This window comes from Coccinella septempunctata, chromosome 9, assembly GCF_907165205.1.
Source record: "Coccinella septempunctata chromosome 9, icCocSept1.1, whole genome shotgun sequence".
Classification (NCBI taxonomy): Eukaryota; Metazoa; Arthropoda; class Insecta; order Coleoptera; family Coccinellidae; genus Coccinella; species Coccinella septempunctata.
Window position 1 is genome coordinate 12,881,829 of NC_058197.1, and position 25,152 is coordinate 12,906,980.

At 39.8% G+C, this 25,152-nt stretch overlaps 1 protein-coding gene across 1 annotated transcript; it reads left to right on the top strand.

Moving 5' to 3' along the window:
• Nucleotides 1-2,036: 2,036 nt before the first annotated feature.
• On the top strand, nucleotides 2,037-23,625 carry LOC123321111 (dynein axonemal heavy chain 12-like). The gene is made up of 38 exons (XM_044908614.1): nucleotides 2,037-2,710; nucleotides 2,773-3,006; nucleotides 3,153-3,360; nucleotides 3,488-3,758; nucleotides 3,853-4,089; nucleotides 4,285-4,632; nucleotides 4,698-5,012; nucleotides 5,107-5,325; nucleotides 5,381-6,106; nucleotides 6,157-6,610; nucleotides 6,675-7,071; nucleotides 7,150-7,397; nucleotides 7,456-8,022; nucleotides 8,339-8,540; nucleotides 8,610-8,879; nucleotides 9,009-9,408; nucleotides 9,464-9,613; nucleotides 9,666-10,021; nucleotides 10,084-10,434; nucleotides 10,687-10,989; nucleotides 11,042-11,451; nucleotides 11,538-11,798; nucleotides 11,952-12,180; nucleotides 12,233-12,429; nucleotides 12,492-12,697; nucleotides 12,753-12,946; nucleotides 13,014-13,412; nucleotides 13,899-14,088; nucleotides 15,200-15,459; nucleotides 15,575-16,160; nucleotides 16,397-16,681; nucleotides 18,121-18,414; nucleotides 19,162-19,371; nucleotides 19,680-19,892; nucleotides 21,937-22,173; nucleotides 22,316-22,643; nucleotides 22,953-23,266; nucleotides 23,329-23,625. Exons 1-38 carry the CDS (start codon nucleotides 2,127-2,129, stop codon nucleotides 23,490-23,492), a joined length of 11,817 nt encoding a protein of 3,938 aa, XP_044764549.1. The 5' UTR covers nucleotides 2,037-2,126; the 3' UTR covers nucleotides 23,493-23,625.
• Nucleotides 23,626-25,152: the final 1,527 nt, after the last annotated feature.

Genomic DNA, 25,152 nt, shown 5'->3' on the forward strand with positions numbered 1-25,152 from the left:
ATAAAAAAATAAAGGGGTAATCTTTTCGTCAATTTTTTCATATTTCACTATACTTACTGATCTGTTTGAGGTTGAAGTAAATCATTTTTTCGATTGAACAGGAAATGACTTGCAAACCCATGGGGATTTTCTTTATATGTTAATCATATACTTATTATCGCGCACAACATATTAATGATATGTGACTTATCTACTTGAATATATGCTTTTCTACCAAATTAGTGTTTTTCTTCGAAAATTAAAAATAATCATTATTGAAACTATCCTGGAAAAAGCGAATAAAACTGTAAAAGTAATTTATATTGAGTTAAGGATAAAATATTTCTCCATATAAGTTTGCCAATGTATGACGATTAAAACAACAAAGATTTGGCTTAGTGCTTTATTTATAAGAAGTGTCATAAATTGTAAACTGAGCTTGTTGTTTTTCTATCCTCCGAGGACGACATTTAAAGCGTCTTGCATCATACCCAGGGGATCAGGTACTGAAAATAGTATTTCATTGAATGATAGAAATTTTGTCAAGAATCATTTTTTATAAAGTATCCCTCTATGTCATAATGTGTTCATTGTTTTCTCCTGGCCACCCCTTATTTCACTGAATTTAAATCCCAACAAATATTTGTTCTCCTGAAACTCTGGCACAATCCTGTGCAAGTGCAAGCAACATAATATGTAGGTTCATCTCATATGTCTAGACATTGGTGGATGGTAGATATTGGTGTGATTATTTTCTTCCTGAACACTTGTTAATAAATTAATGTATTATGTGAATTTATATATTTTTCAGAGGTATGCTGATTATAAGTTGTTTGAAAAGATGTGAGAGATCCAGATTCTGATTTAATAAAAGAATGCACAAAGAGTGGAATTGCTTAAGACTTACTTGAACCATTTGAAAAGTTATCTTGTTCATCAGCAGCTGCATCGACTAATATGGTGAAGACCATAAAGATGAGAAAGAGACAAACTGAAATTTGAGGAATATTCTTTCAATAAATTGGTGTTCAGAAGAAATGATTTCTTTTTTGTGTGAAATAGATCATTAGATAACCATCTATTGGTCCTAAATAATGAAGTATGAATTTCGCCAATTTTTCAGTTCAATATATAAAATAACGTTGTTCACAAGTTTTTTACCAATATCATATGATATACATCATACTCGAAATGCTTGAATCAAATGAGTTTAAAAAAAGCTGGGGATTGATATAACTGAAATATTTCATTTTGTCTGAATATAACCCGCCAATATAATGAGAAGTTATTTAAAAAAAAAGTTCACCAGTGAATTTGAAAAGGTTGAAATCCATGTTTGACAACTCTCGAAAGCTGAATATGAATTGTTCGTCTTCAAATAATCCTTTTATAGTCCAAGAAGTCATTAAGAAATCAAAAATTGCCTAATTTCATAGTTTGCTTGCTGTGTTATCGAACAAATATGGAAATCTTGGGACAATGAATGAGAATAACTTCATTACATTCAACATTAGTTTTCATATATTTAGTAAGTACCTAAATTTTCTAACTATATCCACATTTACATATTGTATCTGAGTTTCAGCGAAAGTACGATAAACTCAATTATCCATTACCTACTGAAATTTCATGTCTGGTTATAATTTTTTTTTGTGCCTCATCATATTAGGAAAATTGGGGAGAATTATTATTGGTGATGCTTTAAACAAGTGGAATTGATTACGAGATTCATGAAGTCAGTTATTGTGGTTCCAAGATATCAATTGTTTTAAGCTACAAAAGATCATCCTGAATTCTGATTATAACCTTATCAAAAACTACTACCCTCAGTTCCAAAATACTTAAATATCCAAATATGGAAATTGTTCAGGAAGATTTCCACAATTTATCCATATTTGAATGTTGGATTTGGGTCTCAATGGTATAAGTATAAGCTACTTCCATGTATTGGCAAAAATTTCTGCCGAACAAACAGGACATAACTCGAACTCCTTCTGGAATTTTAGAGACGAGACCAAAATGCTTTCCCAAATGGAGAAGTAGAAATCTGGCCTTATGAAACTGTAAAAATCTTGTCAAAACACTTTCAGAAGTTTTGAAACGTCAATATCACAACGTTGGAAAGAACCGAATACGAAAAGAGTTAAATGGGAGACCACAAAGCTGAAATTAAAAATGAACTCGCCAGAAAGCGAAGAACGCAGTCCATTCTGGTTAAATGCGGAGGAAGTGGAGATGCTAATTCACCCACACTGCAGTCGCTCATGAAGACGTACCTTACCGAAGACATGATGGATAAATTCAAAATTAAAAACTCCAAGAGACAATACATCAGACAAATACTCTGCGAACAAGCTAAGCAACAAGGCGACAAAGCCAGCAAGAAAAAGGTCCTCGAACTAACACCAGTGGTACCAGAGAAAAATATGTCCCACCAGATGATGGTGGAGTATGCCCAGAAGCTTCCAACCTACAGAATGGACCGTCATATGTTGGCCAATATAAGGAAGATGGTTGGAAGAAAGGCAATTCTGTATCCCCAAAAAGTCGAGGATATGCTGGCGGAAACCAGGGAGAATTTTTATTATGTCACACATTTAAGTGGTGTGAATATGAAGACCAAACCTGTGGATAATGTCACTACAAGGTGTAAACCAGAACCTTACAAGTTCATGGGGAAAAGTGAGAGGTACAATAAATTCCTGAGGAACAAGCAGAGACTACGACAAAGGTGATGTCATTTATATATATATTGATAGTGGGAGACACTATACTACATCTAACTATTTCAAGGTTTGCACTGCACCTTCCTCTGATCAGAAGAATACTATTGGAGTGTAGGACAAACCTGCCAGAATATATAGTGCATCTTAGTACTTACCGTAAAGGATTACATGATCTTATTGAACTGTCTATGATATTCGACGATTTGACCGAGCAAGCACATAAAACACTGCAAATTTTCCAAGTAAATATGATCGATATAATGGAAACGGATAAGACTAAGCCTAGGATTTCTGAGAATAGGTACTTATCCAATTACACTATTGAACAGCCACAAGAAAGAATAAACCCTAACCACCTCTATTACACAACTGGCTAAATTGTCACTTAGTATAACTCGATTTGAAGAGCATTCGACCATACAATATTCAAGAGTTCAAACTTTCCAGGTACTATGATATATGCTCTGGTTTGCTGAGCGTCTACATATCCAAGACCATAGCTAGGACACTCGAACATATAATTCATATCACTGGAAACCCAAGAGGTATACCTTTCCTACTGTTAACTTTGAGATTCGAGGAACGACTGGTTCTGAAACCTTCAGCTGAGGAAACGATACAGGTTTACAAGGAATTCATGAGGAAATTAGTGCAGGTCACTCGCATCCTTTAATTCACCATCAGAAAATCAAATATATCGATAAAAACTGCAGTTTTAGGAGTTAGCGAAGAATTAAAGCTTAAAACAGGGATGTAACTTCAAAATCTGACCTTATTTTCAGGTTGGTAGACTGTACGAGACGGTTAAAAAGGATTCCTGTGGTTATTTTCAAGAAACCCCCATATCTATCTTCATCACCCAGGAGTATTTCGATTCTTGCGTGGATCGTATGTCTGAAAACATTCGGAAAATGTACGAGCCAGTGTTGAAGTTCACCAGCGAATTGGATAAGCAATTCTGTGACATATACGAGGTTATAAATGCGGGTGCTGTTAAGAGGGAAGAGGAATTTTCTTTCCAGATGGGATGCAAACTAATCGATCATTATAAAGGTAGAATTTATACACAAGTGGGTTTTTCCAAAGGATCTTTGAGGGTCTACCTTTACACGAATCACAAATCATTCGATAACTGCTACTTTTCCAGAGTATTTCCAGAAGGCGCAGTTGATAAGATGTGACGAGTATTTTGCCATTGGAGAACTCTCGATAAACGAATACCTCAGAACTCTCCGAGATTCGATACTTCTGGTCGCAGAAGATCTTTTCCTCCGACTCTGCGCCCTCCACCAATGGGAAAACGAGGACATAATAGAATCCTTCCGTATGATCGAGACGAGAGCTTTGCAAGTGCCAAAAACGACTGAAGAGCTAATCGAACAAGGTACATATGGATAAGGCAATAAATTTTCAAGTAATAGGTCCCCTCTCAAACACCAGGAGAGTCAGAAGACAATCTTCCAGTGAGAAGCGTCGACTACCATTCCTGGTGCTGTACATCAGAAATTGAAGCTTTTAGATTTATTATTATAGCTCAGTCTTGTTAGGGGGTTACAATTATCGTTGTATTTTTGCCTAGGCAAGTATGTTGTCCAGGTGAAAGCCATCCTTTTGGAGCAACTGACGGAAAGGATCCAGGCCAGCTTGAAAAACTTGATCATCCTCATGGATTATGGAAACTTAACGAAAGAGCACATGGAATTGAATTCCGACACCATCAACTGGCTGAAGAAAATCGGGAAAATTCTGGATAGAAATTCGGAAGTTTTCGAGCAGCTCAAGTACGAAGCCGAGGAATTTCTTCACAAGACTATGGACGAAGTGAAGGTAAGGGTGAGAAGTCTCGCTCCAAAATTGGTGATTTTCGACGCCATGGATGACTTTCAACAGGCCAGGCAATACTTGAATACCATGGCATCCATAATGGGTGAGTATACTCTTCATTCAAGGCACAGCCAGCTGACCAAAAACGATCATCTGATCAAATTTCAGTCGAACTTCGAGAAATCGAAGAGAAAATCAACTGGATCAGCAAGGAAGAAGGATACCTAGGATTCAAGCCTTCTTTTTATCCAGAATATACGGAGATCATCAAGTTTGTGTATCCCTTTTATCATCTGATCAAAGTGTGCAAAGACCTGAAGAGGAAACTGCTGGTATGGTTAGATGGACAGTTCGAATTCTTGATTTTTGAAGAATCGGAACAACTACTGGACGACTTCTCCAAGGAATACCTGAAACAGCAGAAGTACTACAGGAGCGAAGTGAGACAGAGGCAGATAGATAAGGCTCAGTTTCAGTTTCAAGGTAGGCTAATGACTACTTACATCTCTTGTACAGTTAGTTATATAAGTGAATATCTACACAGCTTCGAATATCAGAGAAATACTTTCTTCTCCAGGTCTTGTGGATGACGTGGACGAATTTAAACAACCTTCACCAATAAAATTGATTTCCCAAGCATTGCAAGAAATAAAAAAATTCAGACCAGCCATGACGATGATGAGAATAATGTGCAATCCAGCGCTTATGGATCGACACTGGAAGGATATGTCCGATATTGCTGGTTTCAACCTGACCCCTGACGCTGGAACAAGCCTGAGGAAGATGATGAAATTAGGTAAACCATTTCGTTACCTCTTCTTCCGACACAAAATAACACCAATCTCTGGAAGGTTTGGAACCTGATATCGATCAATACGAAGTCATCAGTATTGGCGCAACGAAAGAACGGGAGCTGCTGAACAACCTCACCAAAATGCAGAACGAGTGGAAGGAAATCATGTTCAAGATCAGTAGTTACAAGGAAACAAACCTTCCCATTCTCACAGCCTTAGACGACATCCAAGTAGTACTAGACGATCATATAGTGAAGGCACTAACCATGAGAGGTTCAGTGTTTGTTAAACCATACGAGAACGAGGTTAAGACTTTCTACGAGAAGATATTGAGGATAAACAAAACCATAGATGTTCTTGGAAAAGTCCAGTCACAATGGCTCTACCTCCTTCCTATCTTCTCGTCTAAGGACATAGTGAGCCAGATGCCAGAGGAAGGTCTGCTCTTCAAAGAGGTGAACGATACCTACAGGAGATTCATGGATCAAGTAGTGAAAGAACCGATGGTATTTCAAACAGCTGGAGCTGTTGGAGTTTACGAAATCATGGTACACTGTTTGGAACTTCTAGAGGAGATAAACGAAGGTGTTACGGCTTATTTGGAGAGGAAGAGATTGTATTTTCCACGTTTTTTCTTCCTTTCAAACGACGAGATGCTGGAGATACTCTCGGAAACGAAGGATCCGTTGAGGGTCCAACCGCATCTGAAGAAGTGCTTCGAAGCTATAGACAAGTTGGACTTCGATGAGGTTCTACAAATTCACGAAATGATAAGCGGTGAAGGTGAGTTTGGTTTATCTCTGATTAGCATCGAATAATTCCTGATCGTATAGGTGAAAGGGTGAAATTGAAGAATGTTATCAACACCAAGGAAGCCGGTGGCAGCGTTGAGAAATGGCTGGTTTGGGTGGAAGAACAGATGGTCCTATCGGTTCGGGATCAGATTCTCAAAAGTAACAAGAACTACTCCATGATGCCAAGGACCCAGTGGGTGCAAAAGTGGCAGGGCCAGATAGTCCTTGCAGTTTCCCAGATCCACTGGACCAGCAATGTGCATAAAGCTCTGAACAGGTTTGAGGGTATGGACGTCGTTTCTTTCTTCGAGAATTTGAAGGAGCAGTTACAGGAGATCGTGGCTCTGATCAGAGATCCAAGCCTCTCGATGCTATCCAGAATCACCATAAAGGCTCTGATTGTTATCGATGTTCACGCGAAAGACGTTGTGGAGGATTTGGTGAACCATGAAGTCAAAGACGACAGGGAGTTCAAATGGTTGTCTCAGCTGAGGTGAGTGGTTCAATCGGAATAACCTGTTGAAGCTACATATGATTTCTACTATTCTACTTTACAGATACTACATCCAAGAAGACGAATGTGTTGTGAAACTCATCAATGCCTCAGTGAATTATGCCTATGAATACTTGGGCAACACTGACCGCCTCGTGATCACTCCCCTGACAGATAGGTGCTACAGGACCTTGATAGGTGCCTATCATCTTCATCTGAATGGTGCTCCTGAGGGTCCTGCAGGCACCGGAAAAACCGAGACTACGAAGGACCTGGCTAAAGCCTTGGCAGTGCAGTGCGTGGTATTCAACTGCTCAGATGGCCTGGACTACAGGGCCATGGGAAAGTTCTTCAAGGGTCTGGCTTCTTGTGGAGCTTGGGCTTGCTTCGACGAATTCAATAGGATTGATATAGAGGTCCTGTCAGTGGTGGCACAGCAGATTTTGTCTATCATCATGGCGGTACGATTATAATATCAATCAATTAAGATTGTATCACCAAGAAAAGGGATCTTGATAACAATAGATCAATTTTTGCAGGTAAGAGCGAACGTTAAGACTTTCAATTTCGAAGGGACAGAACTGAAACTGAATCCAAACTGCTACGTTTGCATAACTATGAATCCTGGATATGCTGGAAGGTCTGAACTACCTGACAACTTGAAGGTTCTCTTCAGAACTGTCGCCATGATGGTTCCTGATTATGCCATGATCGGAGAGATATCCCTTTATTCATTCGGATTTATAGACGCCAGAAACTTATCTGTCAAGATAGTCACTACCTACAGGTGACATTTCAATGGCCACACCTTCCTCACCAATTTATTTCAACTGATTTTCTTGTAGGCTATGTTCTGAGCAACTCAGCTCGCAAAACCATTACGATTATGGAATGAGAGCTGTAAAATCGGTTTTATCGGCAGCAGGTAACAACAAGAGGAACTTCCCTAATCAGAAAGAATCTATACTCCTCCTTAGAGCCATCATCGACGTCAATCTCCCAAAATTCCTGACCCATGATCTACCTCTCTTTGCCGGAATAATATCCGATCTCTTTCCCGGCATAAAATTACCCAAAGCTGATTACACTGAGCTCACGAAAGCGATGACCAAGTGCGCCAAATCCATGAACTTACAGCCCGTGGATTGTTTCCTAGAGAAGATCATCCAGACCTACGAGATGATGATCGTCAGACATGGTTTCATGATAGTGGGAGGTACCTTTGCCGGCAAGACTTCCACGTTGAAGTTGCTTGCAAGCTCTCTGACTCTGATGAAGAGCAAGGGCCTGCCGGAAGAGGCCGTAAAATATCAATTCCTGAATCCCAAGGCGATAACAATGGGTCAACTTTACGGACAATTTGATCCAGTGTCATACGAATGGTTTGATGGTGTGGTATCGAATACTTACAGGTAATTCAAGATGAGATTGTGGCATAGTATCCTCTGAATGAGTGACAGGAAGAGGTAACTCGTCCTCTATTATAGTTGACAATCAAGTTGAGAAGGATCTAAAACCTCCCACACTTCAATATAACTGACCTCTGGAGGTAACAGCTAGGTGGCACAAGTGTGTCCTTTCTCCAGATGGTTCTAGATCCGAGAACAATGCTTGTTAAGATATTTTGGCACTCTCGTTTAACAGAGCCTCAATGGAATGTTACCTTGTAGTGACCTCCACCTTTGGTGGCATCTTCTGAATGTATTCATAGGTGAATCTTGATTGCAGAGGCTACACTCAAGATTTCTCTTCAGACAGAAAATGGATCATCTTCGACGGGCCAGTTGATGCTGTATGGATCGAAAACATGAACAGTGCTTTAGACGACAACAAAAAATTATGCTTGATGTCCGGCGAAGTTATGTCGATGACCTCATCGATGTCTCTCATCTTCGAAGTTATGGACTTAGAACAAGCGTCCCCAGCGACGGTTAGTTGATGCATCCACGAGTTAAGATGCAATCTTCTGCTCTTTAATTATTGCGTGTTCTTCATTTAGGTTTCCAGATGTGGAATGATTTATATGGAACCAGTAGCAATGGGCTGGCGACCCTTGTTCGATTCATGGCGTAGTACTTGCAAGGCTGATTGGATGAAGGACAGAATGGATATAGTTGTCGCACTCTTCAAATGGCTGGTTCCACCATGTTTGAAATATATGAAGAAGAACTGCGTTTTGTACTGCAATCCTGGCGACATAGCCTTGGTTAAAAATACCATTGTTATATTCGAAATATTCATGAATGATGCCGAGAAAGGCATTAAAAAGGTGAGTTGTGTAATGGAGCAACAAAATCTGGGAATAGTATCATGAAGTAGCAGTTCCATATTAATTTCGAACCCTACTGCAGTCTTCAACCAAATCCTCCCTGAGCTGATGCACATTATCCTTTTTTAGGAGGACGAGTGGAAATCGATGAGAATATGGATCGAGGCAGCCTTCGTCCAAGCACTAATCTGGGGTATTGGTGGCATCTTAGACACCCAATCTAGGATAAAATTTGACGCCTTCCTGAAGAATATTCTACAGCTCAATGATGAGAAGAACCCCATACCCAACGCCCTGGAAAAGTTGGAAATGGTGCTACCTGGTGACGACCTTCTGGTGAATTACTACTACCATTTCCGACAGAAGGGTTTTTGGAAGCACTGCCCTGATCTGGTGAGGGGTGAAAGGATCGACGAAGCTTATAATCTGCAGCAGGTGTTGGTACCCACGGTGGATACTATAAAGTATATGAGGCTGGTGGACAAATTGATCAACCATAAGAAGCAATTTCTTCTTGTTGGACCGACTGGTGAAGCAGTTAATATTTGATATACCTCAAATACATTTGGAATATTTCGTTTTAGGAACTGGAAAAAGCTTCTACATACAAGACCATTTACTGAATAAGTTGAACACCGATAACTACGAACCAGGGTTGATAACCTTCACGGTGAAGATCACCGCCAATCAAACTCAAGATTTGATCATTTCGAAGGTCAATAAGAAGAGAAGAGGTGAGTGGTACCCTTTCCAATACGTCACTATTGACCGATTGGATTTCTTAAGGTATATATGGTCCACCTGCTGGAAAAACCTCGGTCATATTCATCGATGATGTCAACATGCCTGAAAAGGAGATTTACGGTGCTCAACCACCCATAGAACTTCTCAGGCAGTTCTTCGACCACAAGACTTGGTTCGATCTGAAAACCACCGAATCGATAACGTTGCTCGACATACTCTTCACGGCTGCCATGGGTTTGGTTGGAGGTAGCAGGCAAGAGGTTTACGCTAGGTTCTTGCGTCACTTTGTCATATTCTCTATCAACGAGTTCTCACACGAGACTATGGCGAAGATTTACCAGAATATCCTTCTACTGGGGTGGAAGAATAATGGGTTTCCTAGCGATGTCATCACCCAGGTAAAAAATCAAATTTCCATTGAGAAACTGAAGATTGAGTTACTCAAACCACGTCCTCGCAGGTCAACACGACAGTTGCCGCCAGCCTGGAGATCTACAAGAGTGCAATAGACAACCTCCGGCCAACACCCTCCAAGAGTCACTACGTGTTCAATCTGCGCGACTTTTCCAGGCTCATTTTCGGATGTGCGATGTTGAGGAAGGAGTCGATCACGGAAGAAGTAGGAAGGAAGATGTTCCCGAAGATCTGGACGCACGAGGTGCTGAGGGTGATATACGACAGGCTCATCGACGATTCCGATAAGAACTGGCTGCTGGAGAAGGCCAAGCAGGTGATAAAAGACGTTTTCAGGGAGAGCTTCGAGATGGTGTTCGATAATCTGCCGAAAGAGGAAAACGGAGAGATTTCACAGGTTTGTACAATCTTGAGGCATCTTCCAGAAGGTTTGAATCATTTTTGGTCATTGAGTTTGAACGTTTGAAGGGATGAGATTAGGACAGTGAAATCCTAATCAGACAATGTCCCCCCAATATTTGAACTGGCTTAACTAAAGATCAACTGTTTGATCAGTTATGATGGGTGGCCTGTTTGAAGAGGGATGATCTGAGTATTAATCCTTAGTTTTTTCGAGGCTCTACAAGAAATCTTCGTTACATTTCTTCAGGAATCCTTCAAGCAGCTCATGTTTGGCTCGTATTTTGACTTGGACGCAGCAGAAGAGGAGAGAAGATACGAGGAATGCACCAACATCTCGATCTTCTTCGAACTGGCCAGAAATTTTCTGGATGAATACAACAGCACGCACAAAACGAAGATGGACATTGTTCTCTTCGATTACGCTCTAGAACATCTCTCTAAGATATGCAGAATTTTGACCATGCCTTCTGGAAGTGGCTTACTCGTGGGTATCAGTGGATCTGGAAGGCAGTCTTTGACGAGACTTGCCAGCGAGATTTATCTCATGAAGGTACGGTTACATTCAATGAAACTTCTCTGCGTAATAACCGTGGTTTCTCCAGATTTTCCAACCAGAAATAACGAAAAACTACTCGTTGAACGAGTGGCGCGAAGATATCAAGAAGGTCCTGAAGGAATCAGGGGGTATGGGCAGAAACTGCACTTTCCTGATATCGGAGGGCCAAATCAAGGAAGAAACCTTTCTGTTGGACATCGACAGCCTGTTGAATTCGGGGGAAGTACCGAACATTTATCAGATAGACGAAAAACAAGAGATCCTAGACATGGTTAGGTTGGCCGCACAAGGGGGTAATAGAAATCTGGACGTCAGCGCGCTCATGGTGTTCTTCTTCTTCACCAGGAGATGCAAAGAGAAGCTACATATAATCCTTTGCTTCAGTCCTGTGGGTTCTAAGTTCAGAAACAGGCTGCGATTGTTTCCTGCTTTGACCAACTGCTGCACAATTGACTGGTGAGTAACAAGACTTAGAGAGATTGAGTTCACTTCATTTCTTGTTTCTGCATGACATTTTTTTTCACTATCAATGACTCTTCAAGGTTTGACGATTGGCCTGCCACAGCTTTGGAAGAAGTGGCCAAAAATTGGATCAACGAAGTCAACTTATCAGCAGAAATACGTTCCACTTGCATAATAGCATGCAAATATTTCCATGTAGAAAGCCGTCAGCTCTCCAATGAATTTTACACGCAGTTCCAACGGAAAACGTACATAACAACTGCATCTTATTTGGAACTGATAAAGTCTTTCACGTCTTTGACGAACAGCAAGCAAGAGGAACTCATGAAGGCCAAGAATAGGTGAGTCTGCCTTCTTGCCCAAAAGAATAATATTTGAATGGGCACGTGAAAATATTGAAATTCAGTGATCTAGTAGGTATTCTGATAATATTGTCTCTGCCAATTGAAATGGTCGTTTCAGCCTTTTGAACCGGATATTTCATGATTCCACAGGTACTTGGGAGGTTTGGAGAAATTGAAGCATGCTGCGGAATCAATTGCAGTAATGCAAGAAGCCCTAGGAGAGCTTCAACCCAAGCTGGCAGAAATGAGCGAAAAAGCCACGCAAATGACCTTGAAGATAGAACAAGAGACTGTAACTGTCGAAAAGGCGGCTTCCATGGTTAGAAAAGATGAACGAGTGGCCAACAGACAAGCTGCTGCAGCTCAAGCCTTAAAAAAAGTATGCCTCTTTCTCGAAAAAAAGATTTGAATCCAGTCTATTTATTTCACAGGAATGCGAAGCAGATCTAGCGCAGGCCATGCCAATTTTGAATGAGGCTCTGGCAGCTTTGGATACTTTGAAGCCTGCTGATATAACTCTGGTCAAGTCGATGAAGAACCCTCCAGCTGCTGTTAAACTGGTGATGGCTGCAGTTTGCATCATCAAGGACGTCAAACCAGATAGAAAACCTGACCCTACAACCGGCAGGTGAACTCCAGAGCAACAATAAAGCTTCACGTCTTCTAAACAAAAACCTTCTGTTAACGTAGAATGACTCTCGACTATTGGGGCCCTAGCAAGAAGGTTTTAGGAGACATAAATTTCCTCCAAGGACTCAGAGATTTCGACAAGGACCACATAAAGCCTGAAATCATGGCGAAGATTCGCAAAGAATACATTCCCCACAAAGATTTCAAACCGCAGATAGTTGCTAAAGCTTCTAGTGCGGCCGAAGGCCTCTGCAAATGGATAATAGGTTAGTCCTATCCACTTACTGATACTTCACCGTTGTAATTTATCGAATTTTAAAGCTATGGATCTGTACGACGACGTCATCAAAATCGTCGCTCCCAAAAAGGAGAAGTTGGCCAAGGCTGAAGCTGAGTTTGCCCAAACTATGGCTATTCTGGATGAGAAGAGAGGACAATTGAAGAAACTTGAAGATGCTTTGGCTGAGTTGAATGAGAAACTGGACGAGGCGGTGAAGCAGCAAACTGAATTACAAGTAAATAGTGAAATTAACCTCGATAATCGAAGATTGTAGAAGACCAATACCCTCAACTTTGCTTTAGGATAACGTGAACTTGTGTAATGACAAACTACTTCGTGCCAAGAAACTCATTGGTGGTTTGGGTGGAGAAAAATCTAGATGGACGGAAGCAGCAAATTCTTTACAGGGGAAGTACGACGGTTTGGCAGGAGATATTCTTCTATCCTGCGGAATCGTGGCCTACTTGTCGCCTTTCGACGCTCAGTTTCGACAGAGGGCAATCAGTAGCTGGCATTCCTTCGTCAAAAATTACGACATTCCGTGCGCGGAAGAATATGACTTGGCAACGGTGCTGGGATCTGAGGTCACAATACAAAAATGGAACATCTTCGGTTTGCCTAGAGACGCGTTTTCTATTGAAAATGGTATTATTCAAGATATATCCAAGAGGTATTCACTCTTCATCGATCCTCAAAGTCAGGTAAGATGTACCTGGGTGTATCGCATACAGTTCGACCAGTAGAACATTTTGAGTTACCTCAAAGCTGTCTATCATTGTCATGAACCATTCCAATTGCTTCCATAATTACTATTTCAAGAAAATTTTTCCCTACATCAACAATATATGTACAACAAAATAATATACACTCCACAAACTCAACTCAATGCTTAGTAGTATCATAATATTTTGTTCATTACCCACAATTTAAGAAGTTTTTATAGATAGTTTTTCCTTCATATATGGAGTTGTTAGCAGGCAATTCTGATAATATCTGTATGATAGCTGTATTCGGGTTCGGCTTTTGGACGGTCCGAGGATGGTTCTAGAACTGCGCAGAGGATTTTATACTAGGGCGCAACAGTTTTGCGCAGTCCTAGAACAATTCTCGGACCGTCCAAAAGCCGAACCCGAATACAGCTGATATATGATTGCCTAATATGTGCCTTATTAACTGTCCCCTTCAAGGCAAGTAACTGGATAAAGAAAATGGAAAAGAAAAATTTCATCGAAGTTGTGAAATTCTCCTACTCTGATTACATGAAGAAAATCGAATCTTGCGTTCAAAACGGGTACCCAGTGTTGATAGAGAGTGTTGAAGAAACTCTTGAAGCTCCCCTAGATCCGCTGTTGTACAAAAAAGTATTCAAACAGGCTGGTAAGTACCAATGTATCCCATTTAATTCGAATTATGATGAAAAAAGGATTCTTCACCAAGCAAAACATAAAGAATCAAATCTCAGCCAGAGGTTTCAGTTGAGAAGACACAGTAGCTGAGTTCTCAGTGAATCCAGTACATATTCTGCTGAAGTAGCATATAAATTCTGCTAAAATCATAGAAAACCAGCTGTTTCTCATAAAATACATATTACAAAAAATCCTGGTAAGTCCGCCAGAAAGCCTTCAAGCAGATATTAGCCTGGAGGATGAAACTGTAGAACAGGTCGAGCAGTTCAAATACTTGGGCTAACCTGGACACGAAAATACACTACCTTATCAATTCGGCATCACGGGCATTCTGGAAGCTAAAAGACAGTGTGTTTCAAAATCACGACCTCAATCTGAAGACCAAGACAGCTGTTTACGAAGCAGTCGTCCTCCCAACGCTTCTTTACGGAAGCGAAAGCTGGACGCCCTACAGGCGACATATTAAACAGCTTAAACAAACGCAACAACGTCATCTAAGACAGATAATGCACCTCAGATGGTTCCACAAAGTTTCGAATGTAGCAGTCTTGCAACGTGTAAGTTGTACAACAATTGTGACTCAGATAATGAGGGCCCGACTCAGATGGAGCGGCCACATTCTGAGGATGCAAGACGCAAGACTCCCCAAAATAGCTCTGTATGGCGAATTCACAGAGGGAGCTCGGAAACCAGGAGGCCAGTGTAAGCGGTTTAATGATATACTGCACCAACCCTAAAATCAGTTAATACCAATCATAACTGGGAACAACTAGCGTTAGACAGATCAAAGTGGAGGTCTTTGGTCCCCAATTATAACGGGGACTCGAGAAGAATAAAGCGCCGGCCAGATCTGGTTGCTGACTATCCATGCCCGGAGTGTGGAGGATCTGTAGGTCTTGGTTGGCTCTCTTCAGTCACAGGAGGGCACACAGTCGAATGTAGTCCTAAGAAATTATGTTTGAACGCACCGATCATTCTGTTCTTGAGTTTTTTTGTAGATTTATTATCGGTAAAGGGATACAGCAATGAATGAATGATCCTATTCAACCTGAGTATCTCTCAAGACATCCGAATTTTTGCAGGTATGGATGTTATAGCTCTTGGCGACAACGTCATCTCATTCAACCCCAAATTTCGCCTCTACATGTGTTCTAAACTCAGGAATCCCCACTACCTCCCGGAAGTCTTCAACAAAGTTACAATCATAAATTTCGCCCTAACGCTGAACGGCCTTCAAGATCAGCTTCTTGGCATCGTGGTTGCTGTTGAAAAACCCGATTTGCAACAATTGAAAGAAGATCTAATTGTGCAGAAGGCGGATAATAGAGCTGCTCTCTTGAAGGTTAGCCCCCACATAGTCTAACCTCATTTAGCGTTAGAATATTTTTCACTTGGTGTAACCAATTGGGGGCTTCTGCTTCTCTTATGAGAAGTCAAACAGTTTTGAAATTTTCCAGGTGGAAGGAGATATCCTTCGAACGTTGGCGGAAACGAAGGGCGACATCCTAGAGGACGAGAAAGCTATACAGGTTCTCGACGAGTCTAAGACGTTATCCACCGAGATCAATTCGAAGCAGGAGAAATCTCTGGTGATCGAGAAGTCGATAGAAGAGTTCCGCCTGAAGTACCAGTCGGTATCAGAACACTCGTCCGTTCTCTACTACTGCATCTCGGACATGGCCAACGTTGATCCCATGTACCAATACTCCCTGGAATGGTTCATAAATCTCTACATCTCCTCGATACAGAAGGCCGAGAATTTCAGGCTGATTGAGAAGAGGGTCCAGAGCCTGATCAACGCGTTCACCTACGACCTTTACTCGAACATCACGAGGTCACTGTTCGAGAAGGATAAACTCTTGTTCTCTTTCCTCCTGTGCTGCAAGATCATGATGCATCACGGAAAGTTGCACACCCAGGACTTCTTATTCCTCCTGACAGGTGGGGTGGTGGTGGAGAATCCCCATCCGAATGAGACGAAATGGCTGCCGCAGAAGTCTTGGGATGAGCTCTGCAGGGTCCACAGCTTGAAGCAGTTCAAAGGTAGGAGTTAATACTTAATAGTAGGCATGATAAACAAACGTAGACTGTAGGACACGATCAAATTGCTAGAAAACAAAGTTATAGCGTACTCATGATACCTCTGATATCAAGGTCAATTTTGAACATATGTATGTCCCAGAAATGATTGTAGAGCTAGAAATGTTACGTAATCGCTGAGAGAGTAGCTCTTCTTGTTATGAATCTCTTTTTGGATATTTTCGAAGGTATTTATTCAGATTTCAGAGAGTCATTCGTGAAGGACGTCAAATCCTGGAAGAAGATCTACGACGACGATAGACCCTACGCCAACGTCCTTCCAGAGCCATGGGAATCTCAAGCGAGCTCCTTCGACATCCTCATAATAACCAGGATACTAAGACCCGACAAACTGCTGGAAGCCATCACCAATTTTCTCAAGAACGAGATGGGAGTGAAGTTCATCACTCCCCCCCAGTTCAATATCGGATTATCCTTCGCGGATTCCTACAATCTGTGTCCGCTGATTTTCATACTATCACCAGGTGAATCACAACTTCCCCATTTGAATCCTTAAGAATATATTTTAATTCATTCTAATCAAATTCTGGAAATACGAGGATGTATTGATATCTAGTTAGCCTAGACCAGTTCCATGCATAAAAAAAATATTGGGTCACCATAGCAACGAACAATAACTCATTAGAAGTTTCTTTGTGAAGTTTGAGGTCAAAAAAGTAAGCCAGAGTTACGCAATAAATTAAAAGAAAGAAGATGTCAACCGAAATTGTGAAAAACGAAAAATTTGAGTCTCGAGCCATCTTCAAGTACCTGTATTTAAAAGGGTTAAGAGGTAAGCAGATTTACGAAGATATGGTTAATACCCTTGGTGATCAATGCCCTTTGTATGCGAACGTGAAAAATTGGACTACAAGCTTCAAAAGAAGTAATGAGATGATGATGACCGATCGTGAGGGCCAGTTTCTGTGGCAGTCCCCGAAAATATCGATGCAGTTCATGACATGATTTTATCAGACCTAGAATTGGGCTGAAACGGATATCGGAAGCACTGAATATTTCATACGAACGAGTTCATCATATAGTTCACGTCCATTTGGACATGAGAAAAATTGCTGCAGAATGGATCCTCAAATGTTTGAATGTTGACCAAAAGCGTGCAAGGGTAGAAGCATCGCGTTGGATCTGTGCTCGATTTGAAAAGGATGTAGACATCTTAAACCGAATTGATACTATGGATGAGACTTGGCTACATTTCTACGATCCAGAAACAAAGCAACAATCGATGGAATGGCGACACTTTGGTTCTCCAAGACCTAAGAAGTTTCGTGTCCAAAAATCTGCTGGAAAAGTTCTTGCCTCAGTTTTTTTGGGATTGCCATGGAGTAATCATGATTGATTTTCTGGATTAGGGAAGAGCAATAACCGGAGATAACTGTCCGACATTACTGACCACTCTACGGGAAAAAAATTTAAGAGAAAAGACGCGGAAAGCTATCCAAGGGTTTGTTTTTGCAGGACAACGCCCCTGCTTACAAATCTCATGGTGCCATGCAAAAAGTTCTTGATTTAGGGTTTGAATTACTAGAACACCCTCCTTATTCACCAGATTTGGTTCCATCCGACTATCATCTCTTTCCTCAACTGGAAAAAGTTTGAAAAGTCGTAAATTTTCCTCCAACGAGGAGCTAATAAAAGCTGTGGAGGTCTGGGTTGCAGATCAAGAAGAAAAATTTTGTTTGAAAGGTCTAGAGACGTTGCAGGTTCGCTGTAATGAATGTACCCAATTAAAAGGAGAATATGTTGAGGAATAAAATTTTTCGACATTGAAATTTTGTTTGGTTCTATAGTAGGCTAAGAATTTTCCAATATATCCTCGTATGTTTAAATGAAAAGGTACTTGGGTTGATAGGAGAGGGGATTATTTCTCCCAGTTAAACTTTTTCTAGTCAAATACTGGTTGTAGGTGTCGATCCAATGGGTCCCCTGATCAAATTCGCCGAAGAACAGAAGTTCACCGAAAGGTTCACCTCCATTTCGCTCGGACAGGGTCAGGGTCCCAGGGCGCAAGCCCTAATCGAAAACGGTACCCAGGAGGGATGCTGGGTCTGCCTGCAAAACTGTCATCTGGCCACGTCTTGGATGCCGACCTTGGAGAAGATTTTCGAGAGTTTGGATTACGCTACCACCCACGACTACTTCAGGCTTTGGCTGACCAGTTATCCTTCTGAGAAGTTTCCGGTTACTCTGCTGCAGAAAGGTCTGAGTGTTTGTCTCATATACGTTTCGCTTGATCGTAATTTCTTTCCACTCAATGATAACAACTGGAAAATCTATCTTTCTTCTGGTAGAGGGTGCATGATAAACTCCTCAATTACACATGAAAAGTTGCGTAATTTGATACAAAATTGATCTGTTCGAAAGCTACCAAGTATAGGAGCTCTTTTCTGAATTCAACACTTATTTTTATTCTTATTTGCCACATTTTTCAATTTAGCTAATGAAATTTTGAAGCCTATAAATATGAAAGATATCATTAGAATGTGTTTTGAATTGCGTAGTAACTTCAAATCAAACTTGACCTTACTATCTGTGAAATAAGTAGAGAAGTGTGGTTTCGCGTTTGGTGTATCGTTAAAGTCTCCACGCTACGTTGATGTATATCCGATTGTTGACGCTTTATACCTCAAAAATACGAAACGAATGGTGATTATTGGGCGTTTTGTTTGAAGAGGTTATATTTTTTTTGTTATTAAACCAAAGCACAAGTCCAATTTGTATCGGAATTTTAGAAATTTCTTCGAAATTCATTGAACAGAACAGATTCGCGAATCTGTAATATAGGTTTTCAGTTAGATTTTTTTGAGTCTAATGCTTAAATTTCTAGTCCAGATATGTGAACGTCGCATAGTTATTGATTTCTTTTTAACCAGGTTGTATTAATATTGTAAAATTTTAGTTCGATCAGCAACATAAATGAAAAATGACTTTTTCCATATTTTCCAAGGCGTTAAAATGACCAATGAACCACCAACTGGTCTTCAGCAGAACCTATTGAAGTCTTATACGACCGATCCAGTGAAAAACAGTGATTTTTTCTACGGCTGTCCAGAGAAACCAGAGATGTTTGCTAGGTTACTCTACGGAACTGCCTTCTTTCATGCCGTTGTACAAGAAAGGAGGAGTTTTGGCGCCCTTGGCTGGAATATCCCTTATGGTACGTCTTTTTGGGACATTTGGGAAATAGCCTCTTCAAAATACGTCATGATTTTCAAAACCATTTTTGTTTATACCACAAAAATTGAAACTACAAACTAATCTTTCTCTAAATGGAAGATTTTATTCACCACACACTGAGAGGAGATGCATTCTTCATGCACAGTTCAATTGAGAAGAAAATGAAAAATAGAAGTTAAAAGTAAACATATTAAAAGGAAATGGATAAAATAATAACATAAAAGAACAAATAACTGAACAATAATCATTCTTTGATAAGGGATGGTTTGCATGTATCGATTTTTTCAGGTTTCAATGATTCAGATTTCGACATCTCTGTGCAACAATTGAAAATGTTCATTAACGAAAGCGAAGATCCGTTCGAAGCTCTATCTTACCTCATCGGAGAATGTAACTACGGAGGAAGAGTGACAGATGACTGGGATAGAAGACTGATAGTCACAATATTGGCCGATTTTCTCAATCAAAAGTTAGCAGAGAGCGATCAGTATTTCTTTTATTGTAAGTAGAGGTAGAAGAGAAGTAAGTGAGTAAGTAGGTATGTATAAGTAGATTTAGAGGAGGTGTCAGTGAGCTAGAATGACGTATTACGTATCATATGAATAAAATACTTACAGTTACAATATTCGCCATTGTTCTCAATCAAAAATTAGCTGGGAGTAATCAATATTCTCCTTTTTGTAAGAAGAGGTAGAGTGAGTAGAGTTGAGTAGGTAAGTAAAATAGAGAAGTGAATGAGGTAGAATGACAGAAGACTGAGATAAAAGACTGATAAACACAATATTAGGTTTATCAATAGCAGGGTTTATCAATAGAAAATTAGATGAGAGCGATCACTACCTACTTTTTTATTGTAAGTAGATGTGGAGTGAGTAGAGTAGTTAAATGTGAGAAAGTGAATATAGAAGCCGGTATGGTTGAGTTACAGAACTTGGTATAAAGTACTGGTAGCCACAATATTTGTACAGTACTTTTTTATTGTAAGTAGATGTAGAGTGAGTAGAGTAGTAAGTGAGTAGATTAGAGGAACAATAAGCGAGGTGTAGTGACAGAATTAAGCATAAAATAAAGGACTGGTAGTCACAATATTCGTCGATTTTTTCAATCGAAAATTGTCTGAAAATGAGTATTTCTTTAATTGAAAGTAGAGGTATAGTGTGAGTAGAGTAGTAAATGAGTAAGTAAGCAGAGTAGAGGAGCAAGTGAGTTAGAGGGACAGATAACTGGGATAAAATACTGATGATCACCGATTTTCAAGCGAAAATTAGCTGAGCGCGATCAGTATTTTTTTATTGTAAGTAGATGTAGAAGAGTAGCGTATTAAGTGAGTAGAGTAAAGGAGCAAGTGGGGTAGAATGACCCAATAACTCAGGATAAAGGACTGATACTCACAATACTCGTCGATTTTCTCAATCAAAAATTGTCTAAAAGCGATAAGTATTTCTTTTATTGAAAGTAGAGGTATAGTGTGAGTAGAGTGTAGTGAATGAGTAAGTAAGTAAGCAGAGTAGAGGAGTAAATGAGTTAGAGTGACAGATAACTGGGATAAAAGACTGATAGTCACGATATTAACCGATTTTCTTAAGCGAAAATGAGCTGAACGCGATCAGTACATTTTTTATTATAAGTAGATGTAGAAGAGTAGCATATTAAGTGAGTAGAGTAGAGGAGCGAGTGGGGTAGAGTGAGTGAACTCAGGATAAAGGCCTGGCAGTCACAATACTCGTCGATTTTCTCAATCAAAAATTGTCTAAAATCGATGAGTATTTCTTTTATTGAAAGTAGAGGTATAGTCTGAGTAGAGTATAGTGAATGAGTAAGTAAGCAGAGTAGAGGAGTAAGTGAGTTAGAGTGACAGAAAACTGGTATAAAAGACTGATAGTCACGATATTAACCGATTTCCTTAAGCGAAAATGAGCTGAACGCGATCAGTACATTTTTTATTATAAGTAGATGTAGAGGAGTAGCGTATTAAGTGGATAGAGTAGAGGAGCAAGTGGGGTAGAGCGAGAGAACTCAGGATAAAGGCCTGGCAGTCACAATACTCGTCGATTTTCTCAATCGAAAATTGTCTAAAAGCGATAAGTATTTCTTTCATTGTAAGTAGAGGTATAGTGTATATTGTAAGTAGAGTATTTTAAATGCGTAAGTAGTTATAAGTAGAGTAGAAGAGTAAGAGAGTTAGAGTGACAAATAAATAGGACAAAAGACAGATAGTTACGACATCAACCGATTATCCTGAGTGAAAATTAGCTGAGAGCGATCAAAGTTTCTTTTATTATGAGTAGATGAGGAGTGAGTAGAGTAGTAAGTGAGTAAATAGGTATAGTAGAGGAGGTAGAGTGAGAGATGACCGGGACAAAAATTAGCCGATACTCTCAAGTTTCAATCAAAAATTAGCTGAGATCGATTACTATTCCTTTTTTGGAAGTATAGGTCTAGAGTAAGTAGAGTTTTCAGTAAGTATGTAGAGCAGAGGAGTAGGTGAGGTAGAGTGACATTTACTTCTGTTGACAGCTTATCTCATCGTTAATACATTTTCCAGCAACTTCAAGTCACTATGGATTGCCCGAGGAAAACACCTACGAGGCATACCTGAATCACATCTCAAACTTACCGCAGATTCACCTGCCTGAAGTTTTCGGACTTCATAAGAACGCAGGGATAACGAGGGACTTGGAGAATTCGAATATCCTGCTGAACTCCGTATTCAGAGCTTTTGGTGGGACATCTTCAGGTGGTATTGAGGATACTGACAAATATCTGAGAACTCTGATATCAGGTGAGACTCCACGAGAAAAATATTTCATGAAAACTGCTTTCTTTTGTTGTGTAGAGGACCAAACTGCAGAGGCTTCAGCTAATATTTCGATGAAGAAATAAGGTTAGAGAAACAGTAGGAGTTGTATTATATATTTTTTCAGATATCCTTCAGAAGCTTCCCCCAATCTTCGACCTAGAGGCGGCGAACAAAAAATTTCCGGTTGAATATTCGGAATCCATGAACACCGTCTTGGTACAAGAGATGGAGAGATTCAACAAGCTGCTGATCAAGATAAGAAAGACGCTGAAGAATATGGATATGGCGATCGAGGGTTTGGTGGCCATGTCTCCTGAACTAGAGAGTTTCTCCATGTCCCTCATCCTGGCAAAAATACCCTCCAGCTGGCAGAGCGTCTCCTATCCTAGTTTGAAGAACTTGCCGGATTATATTGAGGACTTCCTTAGGAGACTGAGCTTCCTGCAGGACTGGTAGATCAATCCTATAGATATATGTCAACAGAAGCCGAGGAAATCCCATTAAAATTCAGAACTGTTATTTTTTGAGGGAATAATGGGGGATTAAAATTTTAATGGAGCATTAAATTTTAACGGACTTTTATTAAAACCGGCGTTATAGTGACGCTGAGCTTTCCTGCATTCTTCTGCTTGACACAGAAGGAATATATTAACACTCAGTTGTAGGAAACTCCACTCAAGTGTAATGCTGCATTAAAATTTGAATCCTCCATTATTCCCTACGGTTTTAAATTTTAATGGGGCATTTAACTTCAATTCCAGGTTCGCCAAAGGTAAGCCGGACCTCTTCTGGATTTCCGGTTTCTTCTTCACGCAAGCTTTTCTCACTGGGGTTAAACAGAACGTGGCCAGAAAGTACACCATCCCCATAGACAAGTTAACTTTTGATTTTCAAGTGTTAAGCGAACAACCTCACGCCGCTCCTGAAGATGGCTCCTATATTTTTGGCTTGTACACCGATGGTGCCAGATGGGATGGTCGCCAAGGGATACTAGCAGAACTTCTCCCTAAAGTGCTCCACGATGTTATGCCTTTGATCTGGGTGAAGCCGATCAAGATGGAGGACTTGGAAATAGGTTGAAAAAATTTCTTTTCTATGATCTATGGCGTTCATTTTCATGTCAATTTTTCATTGTAGGTTCAAGGTACACAAGTCCAGTGTACAAGACATCCAACCGAAGAGGGGTCCTATCAACAACTGGACATTCAACAAATTACGTTCTGCCAATTCTTCTGGAGACGCACCATCCAATTTCCCACTGGATCAAACGTAGCGTTGCCCTTCTCTGTCAACTGAACTGAGGTGTTATCCGATAAGAACACTTGTCACTATAGAGTGTAGTTCTTTAATTTGTTCTAATCGTTGAACTTCAATCTTTTTTTTCCACATATGTTAATATTTATTAATAAACTCAGATAATTTGAGTCTTTCATATTTGTGCAGTTACTTTTACCATCGGATAATAGCGAGGATTTCGAATGAACCGTTTAAGATTAGTGTTACAGAGTGACCCTCGTTACATCCCCCTCCTCTAACTTTTATTTGTGTCACTGTGTAAAGAAATAATTTCGTACAAAATATAATTCATAACCAATTTTGAATGAATCATGTTCATCTATATATAGGGTGTTTCAGAAAGCCTGTGCATGAGCCTGAGTTTTCTTATGTCAAATGGTAACATCCTACTTTTTCTTTGATTTTCTTATTTTTGAATTGAGGGAAAGTTGTAGATTCTAACAGTACTATTAAAATATTTGTACGAGCCAAAGACACACCCTTTATAATTAACTAACAATTTTGTCGCTGATCAATTGATAATTTATATCCTCCATTATTCTGATACTTTTTAGACAGCGTAGTAAACACAAGTTCTTTTCATCTTTACCACCTAAAAACTGTGTTTTATGCCCATCATTTCGATTTTGAAGTTGGTCAACTTAAGATCGACAATTCGATAAACACTTTCGAAATTGAAAAACAATAAAGCAAAACAAAAATACTTTTTATTTTCGATCATGATTAACGCCATCTGATAATTTCAATAAATTACAAGAATATTTCAGCCCATAACATTTGTTAGGCCCGGCATCAAACTACCCCCCTGCTGTGAATTTCCAGAATTGAAAAGACCAGTCATCATGCTCTGGAAAATGTTGGGGAGGGCAGTAAGAGGTACCAAAATTGCTTGATGCATTCCAAGAACCATAATTGGAGGCATTGAACCTGCTGGACTTAGAGATTGACCACTGCCCCCTAAATTACCACCGCCGAAAAAGTTTTGTAATCCTGAGAGGGGGTTATTGTTAGGGGATGATTGATCCCTGGCAAGTTTGCCACCTGACAAAAAAAATATTTAGGAAAATATAGAGTAACTCCAACTGAGGTTTGAGAAATGTATGAATTTAAAAACTTTTTATTAATGAAATAGTATTTTTCAGGAGTAAAAATGAAAGTATTGAAGCCAAAAGCCAAAACATAATTTACCGAAAAAAATTTATAGGCTTATTTAGAGTGAAAAGCAAAAAGGGAATCTTCTTGTTGAGATACACCCGAAACAAGCATCAAAAGTATAGTATAGCTTGGAAAATCTCACATACTTTCTGAATAGGGTGTCATTTCTTCTCCTATTTGTGATTTTGAGGCAGCCTCCGAATATACAAAAGCTGATTCAGTTCCACTAGTCTCTTTCAAAGGCTTACAGATGGCATTGCAGCAAACTAAAATGCAAAATTATGAACTTATTCCCATATAGTGAAAATATTGTGTAACACCTACGTGCACATAAAATGGAAAATCTTAAATACATCATGACCAAAGACTTCGGAGTCTTGTACAATATTGGTTTGAAAATTTAGTTCCTAACCAACCTGAATACATTCGATTAAGATACGCGTATTTTAATTTTATCTATATAATGTTGCTATTATGGTAATTCTATTTCCGATTAACACTCAGTATTGC

Bases quoted from the DNA above. Each gene is read 5' to 3' on its own strand.
- LOC123321111 (XM_044908614.1), top strand. From the start codon at position 2,127: ATGGGAGACCACAAAGCTGAAATTAAAAATGAACTCGCCAGAAAGCGA. The intron at 3,759-3,852 runs GTAGAATTTATA...CTACTTTTCCAG, and splicing joins ACTAATCGATCATTATAAAG to AGTATTTCCAGAAGGCGCAG. The intron at 19,893-21,936 runs GTAAGTAGAGGT...TACATTTTCCAG, and splicing joins CGATCAGTATTTCTTTTATT to CAACTTCAAGTCACTATGGA.